Source organism: Leiobunum rupestre, chromosome 1 (assembly GCF_980474605.1).
Source record: "Leiobunum rupestre chromosome 1, qqLeiRupe1.1.hap1, whole genome shotgun sequence".
Lineage (NCBI taxonomy): Eukaryota > Metazoa > Arthropoda > Arachnida > Opiliones > Sclerosomatidae > Leiobunum > Leiobunum rupestre.
In genome coordinates, this window is record NC_143384.1 from 72269970 (window position 1) to 72290659 (window position 20690).

At 37.0% G+C, this 20690-nt stretch overlaps 1 protein-coding gene across 2 annotated transcripts; it reads right to left on the reverse strand.

Moving 5' to 3' along the window:
• Nucleotides 1-766: 766 nt before the first annotated feature.
• Nucleotides 767-19776, reverse strand: LOC149966308 (putative imidazolonepropionase). Of its 2 annotated transcripts, XM_090152769.1 has the most exons (8): nt 18429-18553; nt 17328-17500; nt 16022-16193; nt 14076-14353; nt 10258-10483; nt 9974-10192; nt 3000-3160; nt 767-1154 (listed from the first exon to the last, which is right to left on the reverse strand). In XM_090152769.1, exons 2-8 carry the CDS (start codon nt 17477-17479, stop codon nt 1019-1021), a joined length of 1344 nt encoding a protein of 447 aa, XP_090008895.1. In that variant the 5' UTR covers nt 17480-17500; nt 18429-18553; the 3' UTR covers nt 767-1018. The 2 variants fall into 2 exon arrangements, with proteins under 2 accessions (XP_090008895.1, XP_090008904.1); XM_090152778.1 differs by lacking the exons at nt 767-1154; nt 3000-3160; nt 9974-10192; ... (2 more) ...; nt 16022-16193; nt 17328-17500 and adding exons at nt 18128-18349; nt 18699-18956; nt 19010-19118; ... (1 more) ...; nt 19377-19444; nt 19526-19776 and having other exon boundaries at nt 18429-18625.
• Between the last annotated feature and the right edge of the window lie 914 nt (nt 19777-20690).

A 20690-nucleotide genomic window follows, 5' to 3' on the forward strand; every position in this document is an offset into this window, starting at 1 on the left:
AACCATTTCCAAATTCCCTGACTTTTCCAACCCAGTTTTTCAAATTCCCTGACTTTTTTTTGCAAATTCCCTGAACTTTGTGGAACCATTTCCAAATTCCCTGACTTTTCCAACCCAGTTTTTCAAATTCCCTGACTTTTTTTTGCAAATTCCCTGAACTTTGTGGAACCATTTCCAAATTCCCTCACTTTTCCAACCCAGTTTTTCAATTTCCCTGACTTTTTTGGAACCATTTCCAAATTCCCTGACCTTTTTAGAACCATTTTCAAATTCGTGACCTTTTTGGAACCATTTCCAAATTCCGTGACCTTTTTGGACCATTTTCAAATTCCGTGACCTTTTTGGAACCATTTCCAAATTCCCTGACCTTTAAGGAACCATTTTCAAATTCCGTGACCTTTTTGGAACCATTTCCAAATTCCCTGACCTTTAAGGAACCATTTTAAAATTACCTGACTTTTTTTTAACCATTTTCAAATTCCCTGACCTTCTTGGAACCAATTTCAAATTATCTGACCTTTTTGGAACCATTTTCAAATTCCCTGACTTTTTTTTGCAAATTCCCTGAACTTTGTGGAACCCTTTCCAAATTCCCTGACTTTTCCAACCCAGTTTTTCAATTTCCCTGACTTTTTTGGAACCATTTCCAAATTCCCTGACTTTTCCAACCCTGTTATATTAATTTGATTTGGTGGAAGTAGTGTTTGTTAAATAACGAGAAATAAACTGCTATAAACAAACAGTTTAATATTATCGAGATTGGAAGGTCAACAACAAAGTGAAGTGATCTCTAAATTCCAATGTTTTTTTAAATCCACAAACATAAAAAAAGGGTGTTTTTGTTTATTATTTTTCAGCAACAAACATGAAACGTCATGGGATGCTCTGAGGAAGTGGGTTTGTTTGAGTATTTAATTTAATTTGGAGATTAAGGGCAAAATGAGATGCGGGTTTATTTATAGCTACGGGAAAAAACAGTTAATACTTTTCAAAAGTGTGCAGTAATGGGTCAACACATTCAGGCTGTTACTGTGCTGGTACAAGGGCTCATTTTACCAACTTCGACGCAGTTATCGAAGACTATGTTACCACCTTTCAATACTTTCTTGATCAAATGGTCGTGGCAGCCTAGTTGGTATATGATATGTTCCCATCTGAAAAATGACCGATTTCAAAAGGAATTAGCGATAACGTATCTATGTTATTGAGAACGTGCGAAGTTAACGAGGGGTCGGACTTGGTTTGGTGGATTTTTAACAGTAGTATGACCTTTTAAAGGGGAACGGTCAAGCTTTTCCAAATATCGCCTTATTTGCGTATCAAAAGATCAACAAGACGTTCAATGTACTTACACGTACAGTCCCGATCAAAAGTTTCTGGCCGTTTTCTCTTGGCAGCCATTTTATTTCTATTTTAGGTAGAGAGCCGAATACCCCACCCCCCCGAGAATAATATAGGTGAAAATTGATGCCCTACCCCAATTAGGGCGCGAGCAAAGTCGGAAATAGCCAAACCCCTCCAAAATGACATCATGAAAAAATATATAATTTGTCGTGTCTAAGCTGGTTCGAAGCGTCCGAATATTCGGAAACCAAATCTGGTTTCATTTTTCCAATCGGATTTGTGGTTGTCAAGTTATTGAAGAAATATTGATGACGGAAAACATGAAAATTAACCCTTATTTAATTTTTAAATGAAACAAAGCCCTTAAAAATTAAATAAGGGTTAATTTTCATGTTTTCCGTCATCACTATTTCTTCAATAACTTGACAACCACAAATCCGATTTGATAAATGAAACCAGATTTGGTTTCCGAATATTCGGACGCTTCGAACAAGCTTAGACACGACAAATTATATTTTTTTCATGACGTCATTTTGGAGGGGTTTGGCTATTTCTGACTTTGCTCGTGCCCTAATTGGGGTAGGGCATTAATGTTCACTTATATTATTTTCGTGGGGGTTTTATTTCATAGAAGCCCTCATTCGGCTATCTACCTAAAATTAAAATAAAATGGCTGCCAAGAGAAAACGGCCAGAAACATTTGATCGGGACTGTACCTTATTTTGTCTTGAAATAGTTTTAGGCCTAAAAAGTTGAAATGCAAAATAACGCCAAGTATTTGGGTTTGAATTTTCGCCGCCATCTTAAGGTGTATCGCCAGCGCCAGCAGCACCTTAGCGAGCGATTTGCGAACTATCCTAACTTTTAAAATCGCGCAATTTAGGCTTAGGTCTCGTATAACTGAAACACGACGCGCGTGCAAATAAAATTTTTCGAGTCTTCCGCAGCGCGCGCTTTTACGTTGTTTTTCTGTCTCACCGATTTCTCACCAGGTGTCGCGGCGGACGCGCGCTTTTCAATTTCCCGAAATTTCTTTATTTTATTAAAAATAAACCCCTTAATATTTTTTTATGCGGTTTTCGCCTTAAATTTTAGTTTTTAACGGGCTATATGGCTATCTAACTGGTTAAAGCTTGACCGTTCTCCTTTAAATTAATGGTGGATCAACGAACTCGACATTCTGCTACCAGGTTTAACATAAGCTAGGGGTGATTGTCGCCAGTTACATAGAAAACGAGACGTAACGCCAGTCCCTCGTAAGCTGTCTTGTAAGTTCTGGAGGGCATAGATTAAACACTAAAGAATGTTCCACGGGCTAGCTTCCCAAGGCAAAGTCCTCGTTAGCTAGGTGTTATTTTTTGTTTTTCTTCTATCCAGGGGCACCGGATATGAGTTTGTAGCGCCATCTGTTATTTTTTGGAACTTTTATACCGTGATTTTTAGAATTCGTCCGCTATTTTTTCGATACCATTATTTATTTAAAAGCCCGTGGGTTTGTTTGCCCCTGTATAGAGGGGAGAAAAAAATAAATTTCCGGTTTTTCGGACTCGCGCCGCAAGGTGGCGACGTGACAGGGCATTTGCGTGTTTTTTCGCCCGTGGAACATCCTTTAGTGTTTAATCCACGTGGAGGGTTTCCAACCAAAGAGAACTGACCTGGGAGCGTCAATAAGCACCAAATCGGCGACCTTTCCGACCTCCAACGACCCCTGAGTGGCGGACTTTCCCAGGGCAAAGGCGGAGTTGATAGTGGCGGCTATAAGAGCTTCCGGCATGGTCATCTGCATCGTCACGCAGGCCAAATGCATTACCAGTGGCTGGAAATCGAAAAATTAATTAGAAATTACTCTATACCACGGTTTCATTTAAATATATCTTCGCTAAGGGATTTTCCTTGGACTTAAAAAATCAGAGTTGACAGTGTCGTCTAGGGCAGCGGTTCCCAATTTCTTTTTGCTATGGAACCCTAAATTATGCAGCTAATACTGGCGGAACCCCAACTCATTTTTTTACTTATCTTAGAAGACTGTTGCCACGACCAAAGATGACCGCGCTGCGAATTCTCGGAACCCCTGTGACACCTTTTGGGAACCGCTGGTCTAGGGGCAAAAAGCCTGAAAAGGAACTACGGTTCGAAAGCTTGCAAAATTTTTAAATGTTAAAGTTTTAATAAAGGATGATAAAATTGGCGAATAAGTAGATTAGTCCATTATGAAAAGGGATAATAAAGCTAAACCCTAAACAAATTTGAAGAAATTTAAAAATTTACTAATAGCTCGTACCGATAGGTCTTCGAGCGAACAAATGACGCGAAACTCGGACCAAATAGATCTTCGAGTGAAAAATTAAATTAAATAAAATAGCCAGAAATTGACGGATTTTGAAATGACGTTTTAGCGCACGACACTACAGGTACATGTCTTGGGCACACAGCCTTCTTTGCGTGCTTTTTTGACCATAAAATGTAGAGGTATTTTCACGCGCAAAATGAATTTTAAAAGTCGTCAATTCCAAAAAAGTTTTAATAAGCCTTTCTATAATGCCGAACTTGTTTTAATGTATCGCTTTCGTCACGAAATACGTAGGAGTTCAGTTCTTTTATGAAGGTTAGATCTTTATTAAAATGGTGACTCGTTGAATTTTAATTCGTGTCTTGTTCAAGTTGTTAAAATGTTCCACGCGCTCTTTAATATTTTAGCGTAAAAGGCTCCAGCATTTTTTTTTTATTTGAGGGAGCAGGCGCGAAATCGCTCGAGCCCATTTACGCTAAAATATCCAGACGCGCGTGGAACTTTTTAACAATTTGAATAAGACATAAATAGAGTTTATGCTAGCTAGGAGCAACAAACACAACACCCCACACAAGGAGAACGCAACCGTCAAAAGTCGTGGATTTTCTTGTGTACATTTCTCATTGGCTAGACGCTTTAGCGCCTGCTGCCGTCGGAAGGGGAAAATTCGGAAATTGTCTTCCCCCCGCCCGTAAAACGTTCAGCGTAAAGGCTCGTGACGCTCGTCCAATGAAATTCGTACACAACCCTTCGTTAGCGTGTTTAAAGGCTAGCTGCGTTCTCCTTGTGTTTGTTGCTCCTAGATGCTAGCTAGGAGCTGCCAACACAAGGAGAACGCAGCTAGCCTTTAAACACGTTAACGCAGTGTTGTGTACAAATTTCATTGGATGAACCTCTACCCTGAACGTTTTACGGAAAGGGGGAAGACAATTTCCGAATTTTCCCCTTCCGACGGCAGCAGGTGCTACAACTTCTAACTCTAACCAATGAAAACTGTACGCAAGAAAATGCACGACTTTTGACGTGTTGCGTTCTCCTTGTATGGGTTGCTGTGTTTGTTGCTCCTAGATGCTAGCGTCTATTGTCTATTTTCAAATAACTTTGATTCGACCAAATTTAAGCAATCAGAAGCCGAGAAATTGAAGGTTAATGAATTTAGTGTTTGATAATAAAATAATCTGATTAGTTTTAATGTGACTAAATCTAATAAATACTGAATAGTTTACAACGGTTCAATTTTGCCACTCTCGGCTACGATACATTCTTGAGCTCGTTTAACGACGGAGTTTATAGTGTTGTTCAACATTTCAATTGAAATGTCACGGAAGGCATTAATTATTCTTTCTTGTTGTCATGACAACCAATCTTACAGAAATCAGGTTCAATTCATTATCCTTCAATTTCTCGGCATCTGATTGGTCGAATCAAAGTTATTTGAACAACAACTTTCTTATGACCTTGAAGACATGGTTCAAAGTTATTCAATTTTAAACTAGTAAATGTCCCCCTGCACGAGGAATGTTCCATAGAAATTTTAAATTAAAATAAAAAAAGTTTTTCAGTTATTTATAATTTTTAGTGGACACCCTGTATAGTTACAATGTTACGTTTTGCACCACCCTCGAGTGGGGTCCCTTAGCGCTGCTGTTCTAGTTTTTCTATGAAATTCTCAAACAGATGGTCTTATTTTTGGCAATGTGCGGTTATTTTAGATTTGTCTTTTGCTTGAAAACTGTGCTTTATCTAGGCATACGTCTTTCCCAGGTAAAATGTTAATGCGCGTTTGCTGTAGTCGGAGCACGCAAATGTACTTTGGAATAATTAAATATATGGATATATCACGGAAGCAAAAACACATAAACGATAGTCCTTATCCCTCTAGCGGTGAAAATCAGCGAACAAAAATGACCAAACGCAAAGCAGGGAAAATGAACGACTCTGTGTTTAGGTCCGTTTTCCGTGCATGCGCCTTAAAGGGCAACAGAATCATAAGAAATATTCAGCCCGAATTTCAGGTAGCCCAGCCCCTTCCGTACTTCGTGATAGCAGATTCGACCAATCATAATTTGGCATTTCTCCCTGTCCTAATACACGCTTCAATAAAACATCTTCAAGGAAATTGCCTAGAAGTAATATTTCCGAGAGCCGGGACCTGCAAGTTACTGTTTATATGGTGCTTGTTGAAATAATTTAAATTTTTCACCTGTACGGTATGCAACAATTAAGTGTTCCCTTTCAAGCAAGTAGCTTTTGTTGGCATATTAAGGCTTAGCAACAACTCGACTTTCTCTTTACAGGTGAAAAGTTTCCATTATTTTAACAAGCACTATATAAACAGAGACTTGTAGGTCTTTGCTCTCGAAAACGTTACTTCTTGGCAATTTCCTTGAAGATGTTTTATTGAAGCTCCTATTCCGGAGTCTAGTTTTGAGAAACTAGTGAAATTTGAAGCCACATTCGTTTGTTCACCGATAGAGCAAGAATGAATCCAGGTACCTAAGAATATGGAACTGCAGAGGTCCTTAACCACATTCCGAGAGGCTAGTCACTCCGCGTAATCGGTATACAAGCCCTATAACTTTGACTGTACTAATTAGATTACCCGTAATCTTTAGAGTCTGTACCTTTGTCAGTGTTGAATACGCGTAATTGGTGTACAGGTCATCTGACAGTGGTTAGCTTAGCCCCTCGCCCCCATTCTCACATACTATTTAGCGAAAGTTCGTCTGCTTTCGATTTTTCGTGCACTCTTTCGCTAAACAGGGTTGCCACAGTTTTTTCACAGTCAAATTCCCTGACCATCTCCAGAGATTTACCCTGACTTATTTTGTGTCAAAATTTTGTATTTTTTTACCAATATTTTAGTAAAAGTTTCCTATTTGCCACCGAAATTAAATTCCCTGACATTTCCCTGATTTTTAAACTAATTTTTAAAATCCCCTAACTTTTATACCCATATTCATAATCCCTGACTTTTCCCTGATTTTTATACCCACGTTCAAATTCCCTGACTTTTAGAGGAATTCCATCTATGTTTACGTTATGTGATTAAAAGCAGACAAATTTACGTTACGAAGTATGTGAGGATAGTACCAGAGGCTTTATTCTTAGGTACCTGAATGCATTGAGTTGGGAATATTAATCTAGAGATCCAATCAAATCTGCTCCCCGCGAAACAAGTTTTTGAAAATTACGAATGTGCCGTCTCCTCTAAAATGACGAGAAAACGTTATCATATGACCCGTGGCGCCATCCATTATTTTTGAAAAAAAAATCTTTTTGCCGGAAAACACGTCTTATTTGAACGAACCATTGAGAGATAGACGGCGCCACGGGTAGAATGATAAAGTTTTCTCGTTATTTGGGAGCAGACGGCAGTATTCTTATTTTTAAAAACTTGTTTCGCGAAATACTGAAATCCGACGTTTTGATTGGACCTCTAGATTAATATTCCCAACTCAATGCCTGAATGCATTCTTGGTTAGAGTGATAAGGACAGTGAGCCAGAATTTATAGACCGGTGTACATAGTAACAGAGAAACTACGATACCACCGGAGGTCTATCAGGGATAAGGACAGTCGTTCACGCTAAAACGAATTTGGTTTTTTAAAGAGAGCTGTATATCTTTGTGATTAATTAATTAATTCCACAATAAATTAGTCTACGCCCGAGGAAATGTACAGCGGTTGATCATCCCTTAGCGACTCTACTGATGCCTGATGACTATACCTGGGGCACGTCAAAATTCTAAGAATTCTTCCCTTGAAAGTGATAATTCTAACTTTTCAAAATTTTCACGGTCCTTCTCACAGGAGGTGACGTAATCTCTTCTCACGAGAATAGTGAGAATGCCTCCGAGCATTCTCACTCGGTCAAATTACAAATAAAAATGGCAGCTGATATTCTAATAAGTTTACTTGATGCTGAAGAAAATAAACATTATGATATTTTTGTGGACGAAAATTAATTTAAGAGAATTTAGAATGGTTAGTTAATTTCCTATGAAACCTTTCCTTTTAAATTATAAATAAAATCTTTTCTTTCCTTCATATTTTGTCGTGAAATCGTGTAAAAATAATATTTATTGTCAAAGGCTTAGTTTACTACGTTCGTGGGATTATCGTAAGCCGCCATCTTTAGAAGAATCTTTTTACATTTGACGCATTTTAGCTGGGAGAAAAATTCTCACGAAGAACTCTTCTCAAGAGAAGAATTCCTTCTCAGAATTTTGACGCGGCCCAGGGGTGACCAAGTTAGCGACCTTAAAGATGAACTTTTTGAAGGTCGAGATCAGCATTCTCAAGGTCGAGATGGCCATTTTTGAACTATTTATTTTTTATAATATAATATGTAATATATAATATATAATATGAAATATATAATATATAATATGAAATATATAATATATAATATGAAATATATAATATATAATATGAAATATATAATATATAATATGAAATATATAATATATAATATGAAATATATAATATATAATATGAAATATATAATATATAATATGAAATATATAATATATAATATGAAATATATAATATATAATATGAAATATATAATATATAATATGAAATATATAATATATAATATGAAATATAGTATATAATATGAAATATATAATATATAATATGAAATATATAATATATAATATGAAATATATAATATATAATATGAAATATATAATATATAATATGAAATATATAATATATAATATGAAATATATAATATATAATATGAAATATATAATATATAATATGAAATATATAATATATAATATATAATATGAAATATATAATATATAATATTATGTAATATATAATATATCATATACAGGATGGCTTAGCTATTTGTGGCCAATAACTTCTATGGGATAGTATTATTCCACTGTAAATAGTTTTTTCCCTACTATCTGGTTAAGGTATTAAAATGAAATGTTAAATGAAGGGGTCGTCCATACATCAATTGTTTTGTAACTTCGAAACGGTGGCCTAAATCGAAAAAATGAACATATTCGTCGTAAAATAATCTGTTATTTCAAGGCACAATCATAGCTATTGCCCGAAAAATTCATCTACTCGACTTTACAAAAATAATGTTCCCTTAAAGGGAATAGAACCTCCAACGCGTTCTTTATGGAAGACCTAATCAATTTCCTTTATTCCCTTCACAATCAGCGATTATCAGCGCCGCAGGTGTGAAAAGCCATGGGAGGCAGCGGACAATATTGGAACCCTCGGAGGGCGACAGAAATACCAGAGGTTATATTCCCTTTAAGAAAGAGAACAATTTTTGGTTTGCGGGTGAAATAAGCAAATAAAATTAAAATAATCTCTTTGAATTGACCTTTCTATTGGTAAATTTTCGAAGAAGCATACAAAGGTCAAAGCTAAACTCCTTATTTCTCCCGCAAACCAGTAATTTTTATCTTTCTTCATTTAACATTTCATTTTAATAGTTTAACCAGATAGATAGTAGGGAAAAAAATATTTTCAGTAGAATAATACTCTCCCATAGAAGGTATTGGCCACAAATACCTAAGCCACCCTGTATAATATTACGTAACATATAATATTACGTAATATATAATATATCATATATAATATTACGTAATATATAATATTATGTAATATATAATATATCATATATAATATTACGTAATATATAATATTATGTAATATATAATATATCATATATAATATTACGTAATATATAATATTATGTAATATATAATATATCATATATAATATTACGTAATATATAATATTATGTAATATATAATATATCATATATAATATTACGTAATATATAATATTATGTAATATATAATATATCATATATAATATTACGTAATATATAATATTATGTAATATATAATATATCATATATATTGTTACGTAATATATAATATATATTGTTACGTAATATATAATATATATTGTTACGTAATATATAATATATATCATATAATATACAATATATAGTATATAGTATATAATCTAATCTAATCTAATCTAATATATAATATAATATAATATAATGTGTAATATAATATAATGTGTAATATAATATAATGTGTAATATAATATAATGTGTAATATAATATAATGTGTAATATAATATAATATAATATAATGTGTAATATAATATAATATAATATAATATAATGTGTAATATAATATAATATAATATTTTAGAGATAAACATTTTGAAATTTCCATTATGAAGGTAGAGATGGCCATTATCAAGGTCGTGATGGCCATTTTCAAGGTCAAGATGGCCATGTACTAAAGATCGAGCATTTGGGCACCCCTGATAGCTATACCAACCATTGAGAAACAGTAAGCGTTGGGGTTGTAGTCGGTACCCAGCGCCACAATGACTCCTTCGTCGATCATTTTACGGACAGGGGGTGGACGCAGGCGCAGGGTGAAAGCGGTGGTTGGTAAGATGACCGCCGCTGTCTGGGCCTTGGCAAGAGCGGCAATCCCTTCGTCGGTGATTTCTTCCAAATGAGAAATAGCTTCCGCGTTCAATTGAGCACCCATCTTAAACGCAATGTAAAAAAGATGTTTTAGAAAACGGCAAGGAAACGCTCAAGGATAGACTGTACCTCAGCCGCGCCCAGGGCGTTCAACTCGTCACCGTGGAAGTTCAGTCTCAGCCCGACATCTCTGCCGGCTTGCAAAATTCGTTTGGATTCGTCCAATTCGAAAACTCCCTTTTCGCAAAAGACGTCCAAACTGTCCACTCGCAGCTGACCGGAACGAAGTCGCTTGCCTATTTCCGGAATATGGACTTTCACGATTTCGTCGGTCACTTGCAGGCTCGTTTTACCCCTGCGCGACAACGAAACAACGGTATATCAAGCTCAAGTACTTAGACACCAATTGTACGGTATAATTTATACCATCTAATAATATATTTCTTAAAGGGAATATAACCTTGGGTATAATAATAATAATCAGCTAGTCTTGTGTGGGGTGCTGTGTTTGTTGCTCCTAGCTGCCAAGTATCGTAGCCCAACCTCTTAAAAAGTTAAATAACCATGCCCCTAATTTTATAAAATTAAAATTTCGAAAATTGCTGTCGGTATTAGAGAGTTTGAATGGCTTCAAAATGGGGATCTGAAAATGGTAAACTTATGAGCAGTCACTGGTATTCACCCATTGTTATACGAAAATCAGTCATCAGGTGTACAAAATATTTACGAGTGACTACCCCCTCGATTTCTACAAATCATTATGTAAACCTGGGGCAAACAGTAAAATAGAGATTTAAAATTAAAAGGAGAATGTATAGTTTTAAAAATGAGGGTCGTAATTGTGGGGGGAAGTAAATTAATTTCAAATCCTTTTACACAGTCAAATCTGCACAGGTGTAGGCGTAAAATATTTTCATAAGACTCTTGGCTCTGAAAGTAAATTAAATACCCTTGGCAACACCTTAGGCCTAAGTCATCAAGCGACGTGGCAAGCCCTTCCTGCCACGCGAGCCAACAGCTCCCTACACTTACTATTACCGCTAACCTCTACAAGTTTTTATGGAAAGGGGAAACCGAAGAACAGTGGGGAGAAAACTTGCAAACTCAACGCAGAAGGATTAGTTCTGAGTTTTGCACCCAGTGCCACAAGCTGGGATCGAACGCGGCTCATCTTGTGTTTGGTGTGGAACACCAACACTTCCAATATTGGACTCTACATATGGCTTTAGATATTTCTGGCGCTAGTTAGTGAATTGGAGACGGGGTCTTACATAAAGAATGCGTTGAGATTATATTCCCTTTAAGAGATAAGTATAAGTATGAAACGTGAACCTTCGCAGGCTTGACTCTGATTCCGTTGGGCGAGAATTTCCAACCAAATCGCATCAAGGCTCAAAATTTAGTCTAATTCTTCGTTTGAAGGTATAAAATGTGAAAAATACACTGCGTGGGGATGTTTAACTATTGATAAAGCATATATTCCCGATGAAATAGTATTATAAAATCAATGTTTTGTTCCCAAACGTTTTTTGAAAAATCAATGGGATCCCGGGAAGGTACATGTTTCGAGCGAATAACATTAGCAGGATAGCACATAATATATTTGTAGATTGCTCGTGAGCGTGGCCTATTTTCGTTGTCATGTTAAAAGGGTTTATGTCTACCATGACATAAAAGCTACGTTCACACATACCCCTAAATTCGCTATGTTTAGATAACTAGTTTTTAAAACCAACGTGAGAAATCGCTTCGTGTTTGTTCGGGAAGCAACTCGTCCAAGTCAGTTCGCTTAGAATCGCTTTCAAAACGACAAGGCAGGGAAGTAAAATTGCTCGTATTTTCAAAAATAATGGGGATAAATTCTAAACAATGTCAAATAATATTACTATATGTATATTAAACATGCTTAACTAATTGCTTTGGGATACATTTTAGTATTTTCAAAATTCTAGTCATAATTTGAAATGGCGTTAAGCCTTGGCTATAAGCGAACCGGGGTGAAGCGATTTCGCAAGTGTGAACCAAGAATTATCGTAGGCGGTCAAAACTGACATTCAAACCGACATAAACTGGGTTTTAGGCTCTAGTGTGAACGTGGCTTAAGACGCCTCGGGGGTCACGTGCGGCGTTTTGTCTCGTTATCTGTGACGTAAAATAATGTCATGGCAACCTTTTTTTTTAAGGCGTAGTTTACCTACAACCATGTGTAACATAATCATAAAAGCACTTTCGTTAATGAAACCTAGGAGTAACAAACACAAGGAGAACGCAGCTAGCCTTTAAACACGCTAACGCAGTATTGTGTACAAATTTCATTGGACGAGCCTTTACGCTGAACGTTTTACGGGCGGGGGGGGGGGAGACAATTTCATAATTTTCCCTTTCCGACGGCAGCAGGCGCTAAAGCGTCTAACAAATTAAAAATGTACACAAGAAAATCCACGACTTTGGACGGTTGGCGTTCTCCTTGTGTGGGGTGTTGTGTTTGTTACTCCTAGATGAAATCTTGTTCACGGGACCTAAATTGCAATTCCGTGACGAAAAACGCGTCATCAGCTAGTAAAGCGGAAGTTAGTTAAGAGGATTTTGAAAACGGGCGATTTTAACATTAACCAAAGATAATACTGAACTGCGTATCCTAGATTCGAATTCTGAGAGCTTTGCGATTGACGATTTTGTAACGAAGCGTTTACCCACTTCCCGCACGTGACCTCCGAAAAATCGGCCTTCATCGGTCGCTGCCATCTAGAAGCAACAAACACAGCACCCCACACAAGGGGAACGCAACTCGTCAAAAGTCGTGCATTTTCTTTCGTACATGTTTCATTGGTTAGACGCCTTAGCGCCTGCTGCCGTTGAAGGGGAAAATTCGAAAATTGTATTCCCCCTTTCCGTAAAGCGCTCAGCGTAAAGGTTCCTCCAATGAAATTTGTACACAACACTGCGTTAGCGTGTTTAAAGGCTAGCTGCGTTTTCCTGGTGTTTGTTGCTCCTAGTTGTCATAGTCTTATCATGGCTTACTTTGATGACTCGTTGTTGGGCGAAAGAGCATGGCATCAAAGTTGGCTGTGGTTTTATTTATATTTGTTTACCATAGTAACTATGGAGCTAATTTTTTCGGAGTTCCAGCAGGAAGTGGGCAAACGCTATTGACTACGCGCGAGGCTGTTATAACGAATCTAGGGTACGAGGTTAATATTATCTTATAGAGTGTTTGTATTTTTGGGTCCCCTTATTGTATGTTCCGTGTGAAACCAGGCAGTGCCGCATTTACTGAAGGTGGGGCCCTAGGCACTAAGTGGGTGGGGGCCTATGGTAGGAAAGCGTAAAAACGCCAAACGCGCGTGTCCCGAAGCTGAGCTTATGTCACGAGAATAAAGATTTTTCAAATAATAAAGCAACAAGCTTGATATGTTTTTATCCTAAGCCGAATCAGTGAAAAATCCATTGATAATAATAATAATAATAATCAGCCAGGCTAATACCCAAGGCACACACTTTAGGCCTAAGCCATCAAGCGACTTTGAAAGCCCTTAATTCAGGTGGCCGGGTTACAATGCGTAGGAGGGTGGTGGCAAGCCCTTCATGCCGCGCTGGCCAACAGCTCCCTACACTAACTATTACCGTTAACCTCGACAAGTTTCTATCAGTGTGTGAAATTTTCACTGCAAAACCAGTGAAATAGTAAAAGTCCACTGATTTTTCAGTACACAATTTTTTTTCCGTTGGTTGGGGCCCATAGGTCAGTGCCTAGTAGGCCTAGTCTTTAATTCGGCAATGAAACCAGGTCTCATTGAAATTGTTTCTATGAAAATGTAACACAGAGGCACACTTACGAGTGATTATGTTACATATGGTACAACGTATGCCTATGACGCAACGAGCAAGCACCGATTGCTTCCGCTATTAGACAAGTCTCGACTTGGAGAAGAAAGGAAGTGAATTACTTTGGAACGGCGTGGGCGCCGCAGTAGGTGGAGGAGATTTCAACCGGGGACAAGTCCCGGGCTTGGTCTATAATCCCCAGAATGCGAAGTTCGCTTTCCAAGTCCAGACCATAGCCAGATTTCGCCTCTACCAAGGTCGTCCCGGCCCTCAGCATGCAAGACAACCTTTTCACCAGCGACTGCAGCAGATCTTCGTCCTCCGCGTCCCTCGTCTTTTCGACCGTGAAGTGAATGCCGCCACCCGCTCGGTAGATGTCCATGTAGGTAGCACCAGCGAGCTAAGAAACGCGGCTCATTTATCGTGTTCATCATTCATTCAGTCATTTCAACCATGTATATCGAACGGCCATTAGGTACTCTGGCCTCAGTCGCGGAAAAAGCGATGTATGCAGTGCAGGATTTGACCAACTGGAGTACCTGTGATAAGTGACCCTTGGAGGCCCCCCATTTATGAGCAGGAAGATGGAGACCAAGGCTTAACGAAGCCCCACCTTTATCCTACGATGACGCTGAGGTCCCGTACTTAACTACACTTACAAGGAGACATCCCGAGGTTATTCTCCCCGATTTTGAAAATGGAATAATTTTAATGGCCATTCATTTTTCCATGGCAACCAAAAATGGTTTTCACAACTCAAGTTTAAACTTTCTCTATGCAAAATCACGCACTGTAAAGCCTTACGATTTGACCGAAATTTTACTGATTTTACCCATTTTTCTCGATTTTTCCCAATTTTATCAATTTTACCCCATTGTTTTACCCAATTTTACCCTCAAAATTTAAACTTTAACATTTTTTAAAAATAACAATCCGTGATTTTGCCATGCTATTTTGCGTAGAGAAAGTTTAAACTTGAGTTGTGAAAAACATTTTTGGTTGGCATGTCAAAACGAATGGCCATTGAAACTTTTCCCTTTAGGAGCTTTCAAGGTGCATGTAGGTCTTCTGAACCGCCGAGTTTGACAAAATAGGGGAGAAACACATCGGGATGTCTCCTTGTTAAGTTGTTAGTACAATGGGAAATATGGCAATGGATATAAATAAGAGCGAAGTAAAAGTAGTGTGGGAGAGGGGGTTACGAATACGTCATCAAAATTTAAAATTCTCCACACTCCAGCGCCACCAAGTGTAGCGTTTTAGAACGTATATGCCCGACTAAAGAGGCGAGAGAAAATCGCGTCAAAACAAATTAGTCCACAGACCAAAGAGAAAGCCTGCAATACTAGAAATCTGGTTGGCTTTGTAGTCGATGGTGAGACTAGCTCTCAGTAAATCTCTCAAAATGCGCTAAGGTAGGGCTGTCACACTTTTGGGTTTTATGTCGATTTGGTAGCAGGTATGGGAGGGGCCTCGATATCAAAATTGTTTTGACGGACAACGTTTTCAAATTTGGCTAGTTTAATAAACGAGTTTCAATAATACCTTGAACAGGCGCAATTAGACCAGGATGGTACTTTGACGTAGTATCTCAGTGTGACCTCGGTGACATATGACGTCAGCTTAGGCTTCCCTTTGTTGTGACAAGTATCATCCTAATAATTATTTTTAAAGCCGATAGATGGCGGTTAAACTCGCGTATTGCCAAGGCTTAGCTGGAAACGTATTTCGTGAAGTCTTAAATCGCATCTTTTCCATAGTTTTAAAATGGGCAAAAATGTTAACAGCAGATACCTTTATTTAAGATTAACAACTGATTTTTTGGTAGTAGAGGTAATTTTCTAAGAATGATGAGTAATTTTAAAGTAAACGCGTAATCTCCGAAACGTTTTGTGGATCGAATCGATTGGCTCAAGTGATTACGTAGAACACGGAAAGGCACCGCCCATCCCAGCTCCAGATGGTAGAAAAGGTAATGATATAGTTCGATATTCATGGTTGAAATGAATACATTTACGGTGGTATGCTAATAGCGTAAACATGTCAATCTGGGACAAGACCAGGTCACCTTCTGAGCGAATTCTTGGACCCTGTCACCGGCCCAGACGGGATGAGTGTGGGCGTCGACGAAACCCGGCATGACCGTCATCCCAGTGGCCTCTATAACGTTCTCGAATGTCTTCAATCCGTACCTGGCTATGACATTAGCGTCCATGTCGACATCAGCGATGTTACCCGAACTACAAGTTCAAATATTACCCGGTTTTGAGCTGATGGTAATGAAGACGACAATGCTGAAGATGGCGCCACAAAACACTAGGGGGATTAACGGCTGCTTGTATAACGGCGCGATAAACGTGCCACCGAGCGTGCGTCGCGCTCCTATATTCAATAGAAGGGGGTAAGCCCTCTAGTGTTGTGTAGCGCCATTGTGGGGATAAAAATATTAAATGAGGTTGGATAGAGGCGCATTCGTGAAGCAAAAATAAAACATTTTAGTAATATCGTCTGCACAAATGCAGAGACTAACACGCCATCTACTATCAGAAGTTTCTATAAAACCAAGAATGGATTAACGATAACTGAGAACATGCAGGTGCCACCACTATAGCCTCTGTTTTCGTGATTTACGGACGATATTCTCCGCCTACCGGGAGAGGGAAATAGCATGGATTAAACACAGTGTTTAATCCATGGAAATAGCCTTCGATTACGAGGCGAAAGTACGCCTTCCCCCGTTAAGAGGCGTGGCTTTTCTACCGTAAAACACGAAGTTAATAGGGTGCTGTTTTCACATCCTCAGTGAACGTTAATTCATTTTGGATAAAACTTTCTAAAAACTGCCGTAGATGGCGCCACAATGAATTGATAGGAAGTTTTTTCTTGCAATACTGGTAACAATCATTCATGCTGATATGGGTTATATATATCATAAGAAATGTCACTGAATTAAGTCTTAGGAATGTCATATTTTCTTAATGTTGAAATAATAAAGTAAGCCTGTCTAAAAAATCACTTTATTTATTTACAAGCTACCAAATAAATGACTCTTATAAATTCATTTTTATCGCACAATAAAGGGTTTAAATTAAAATTATAAAATAGTGAATAAGTTTTGACTGTATTAATATTTAAAACCATGTGAAATTAAAAAAGAAGTAACTTGGAAATCCCAAAATTATACTTTAAAATCTTAAAAGTAGTTTCATATTTGCCCAAATCAATCTGAGATTTAAAATCCCGTAAACAAAATTGTCTAGACTCCTCAGAAAAAAAGCAAGTAATGCAAACTTGGCAAAGTACAAATGGGGGAAAGAAGGGGAAGTAAAAATTACGTCACACAGAGACGACATCTACAAATATTATTTTTTTACTTATCAATGATGACGCTAACGCCTCCGCTGTCGTCTGCTTGCAGAACTGCTATATTGTTCATGGCTTCTTTGCCCAGAACGCATTTTCGCCTATTATTGACAACTTGCACAACTTGGGAGGCGTTACGAATCCATAACTTGTAGGACGCCATCTTGGTTATTGCTGGGGGCTCCTAAAAATTACTTTTATATAAAAATGACACTGGATCGTACGCGTTAAATAAGCTAAAAGACGCGAGCCGCGAATAAGGGAAGAAGACTGAGAGAAGGGACCGGAACTCCGAGTCCCTCCCATCCGCGACGCCGTTTCTCAGTATCTAATTGATAATAATTTATCAATTTAAGAGGAGCATTACTGCGGTTTTTGTATGGGGATTATACAGCGCTATTTTTTTCGCTTTGAAACATTTTGACGGTCGCGCGTAGGGAAGTTCGGAAAAAGACATCTTCCTGCCCTACATAATGGGCAGGGTTGAAGGCCTAAGTCCTAATCTATTTCGCGATTAATAAGTAGAAAGATTATCACCATTTTCGATATATGTTTATCATAAACGTCTGAAGAAAAGTAATAAGTTTCCATCTGAATTTAATCTAATTTGGTTTATTATTAGGTTCTAATCAGACTACAAAGATGTAAAATCAAATTAAGCGGTTTTGTAGGACGCCATTTTGTTTAGTTATTATTTGAGAGCGTAACGACATCTACAATCTAAATACTACATTTTAATTAAATTTTCCCCGTTTCCGTGGTTTATTTTTAGCGTTATTTTAAAATAAAACGAAAATAAAAATCATGAAAATAAAATTAAAACCTACATAATTTATTTTATCAAATAATTTAATTAACAAGCTAGGTTTGATCGTAAACTTTGTACTGTAAATAGCGTAACAAATAAGTTTTTATCTCTGAAACGTGTACTTGCTCCAGTAACATTGTATTCCGATTTCGCAGACCAACTATACCCGTTCTTAATACGCTTTGACTTATGACGATAGAATAAGGAAGACCAATTTCATCGAAACTATATAAAATTTTTAACGTTAATGCTGCCACAACTAAAATGACATTTTTTAAAAACTAACTTGAAAACAATGTCTTACCTTAAAAGTTGTTCCCCTAAAGTTAATTCTTGCGAGAGTAAATTAGGATTGGGAAAACTAAATATATCAACTCTTAGTAAATCGTTGCGTATAAACGACGCTAGTCCTCGTAGCTTTTTAGTAACTTCAAAATCTTCACTTTCCGCAATTGCAATAGCAACTTTGTACGGAGTTATTCGATGATTTAATTGCAAAACCTTCAAAATAAGGGGATAAACTATTGTAAACAGAAACATGATAATGATTATATAAAACTTTTAAAAATCTTACTGTATTATTAGATTTTTCCTTGTAAGAGTCAACTAATAAAGACAGTGCGACATTTTCAGCAATTGTTTCACAACTGATTACGTTCAAATTTGAATTAAGCGAATTGTCCGTTATGTTTTCAGGAGAGCTGCCTTTGAGAGTACTTATAACTTCTATTGGAATTTGTTGTTCATTCAAATTGAAATAAATTTTAATTTCTTGACTAAGTGAATCAGTTTTAAGGTCACTGAATTGGAAATTAGATGGTGTTCCACTAAACTAACAAATAATTAGTTTAAATCTGACTAGAAAAAGAGTTTTTTGTAATTCACCTCTCTCCACCACGATAATCTCTCTCTAACCCAATGATCTAACCAACGATGGCATTTCTTTTTTGAACAAAAGAACAGTACTTGAAGCCCTAAGAGCTCACTTTCGTCCCTAAAAAAATTTTGTTAGTTTGTTAAATACATTTCACGTCGCTTTGAATAAAAAATGAATGTACCATTTCTCTAAGAGAGCGTTATTACGAACACTACTGTTTAAATTACTTTCATTACGGCTACTATGAAAGTAACCAAATGGTTCCCGAGCTTTCAAAAGTTTCGATACAGTCGGATAAAAATGAAATATATCTGTAAATTATTAAGCATAAAGACTTAAAATATTATTAAATACACAAGAATTACCAAAACACACCGTTAAGTTTGAAAGGCAGATGGCTAGGTATTATGTGAAAGCTTTCCGATCTCTGAACAGAATGTCTCCTTGGGATATTAAAGAAAATTTAATTAGCTAGGTTAAGCACCCTCTGTCGCGCAAAAATCAATAAATATCCATTCAGCTACCATTCTGCCGTCAGATTCTGTTTTAATTGGTGTCCCAAGAAACCAAGGCTAAACTTATTATGGAGTTGCGTTATAAACCCTTTCGATTCTAAATATGTAAAAACTTTGCGTAAATGCAATAAATTATTACTTTCTAATTTCATCTACTTTATAAAAATCTATCGTATTACATTATAAGTAACTTCGATGATTAAATATAGCCATTAAACAAGAGGAATTAAAAATTTAGCAACTTTGTCATGGTTCACAACGTGAGAGTAAGAAAATCGTCTGCTCATGAACTGTCAAAAAAATAACCCATGCAGTGGCGGCATCTATCACAAAGAAGCAAAAGTTCCTAAAAAATCCTAAGGTGGGAATTTCAAAACGAGTTTCTATGTAACCGGGGGCTAAAATTTAAGTTTTAGCGCCTAAAATAACTTTTGAGTCGTTTTTGAACATTCACGATACAATTTTAAATTAAAATAACCCTGTGGCAACATGTAAAATTTAAATAAACTATCATTACAGATTGGCAGTACCACAGGGCACGATTAAGAGGTTGAATAATTTTTTTTAACGAAATCCTAAGTTCATAATATTAATAATTAAGTGTCATAATTATTTTCTTCGCATGAAAAATGTTTATTAAGATCCAATCGCGGCTTTGTCGCAATCCATTCGTTTTCGCGTATCAGATAGCCGTTGACAGCGCCTCGCTAGTGAGCAATTTTCTTCAGTGAAATACAACTAAGATATAAACTTATAGTAACTCACTAGAATAATTAATAACCGTAACAACGTTAACGCGATTAAATAACGCAAAAAGCCATAACACTAAGTCACATCATTAATTAAACACCCTTATAATAAGTAAAATGTCAATACGGAACCCGAAAGACATTTTGAAAGCCACCACAATAAACCACCGGGCAATAACACGACTCATGGACACGCAATTAATCACGGACAATAACCAGAACATAATTTTAATTAAAATATCTAACATACTTTCGTTTTTTCCCCCTATTTCCCAAATAAGAGAGTAATATAAGGTGGCAAAATTTCATCGCCAAGTTTCGAAATTTGGGTCAAACGGAGGTGAGACAGATTTGATGTCCCCCATCAGATTTTGAGTGGGGCGAGGACTCAACTAAGAAAGTTACCCATAGCGGTCAACAGGGAA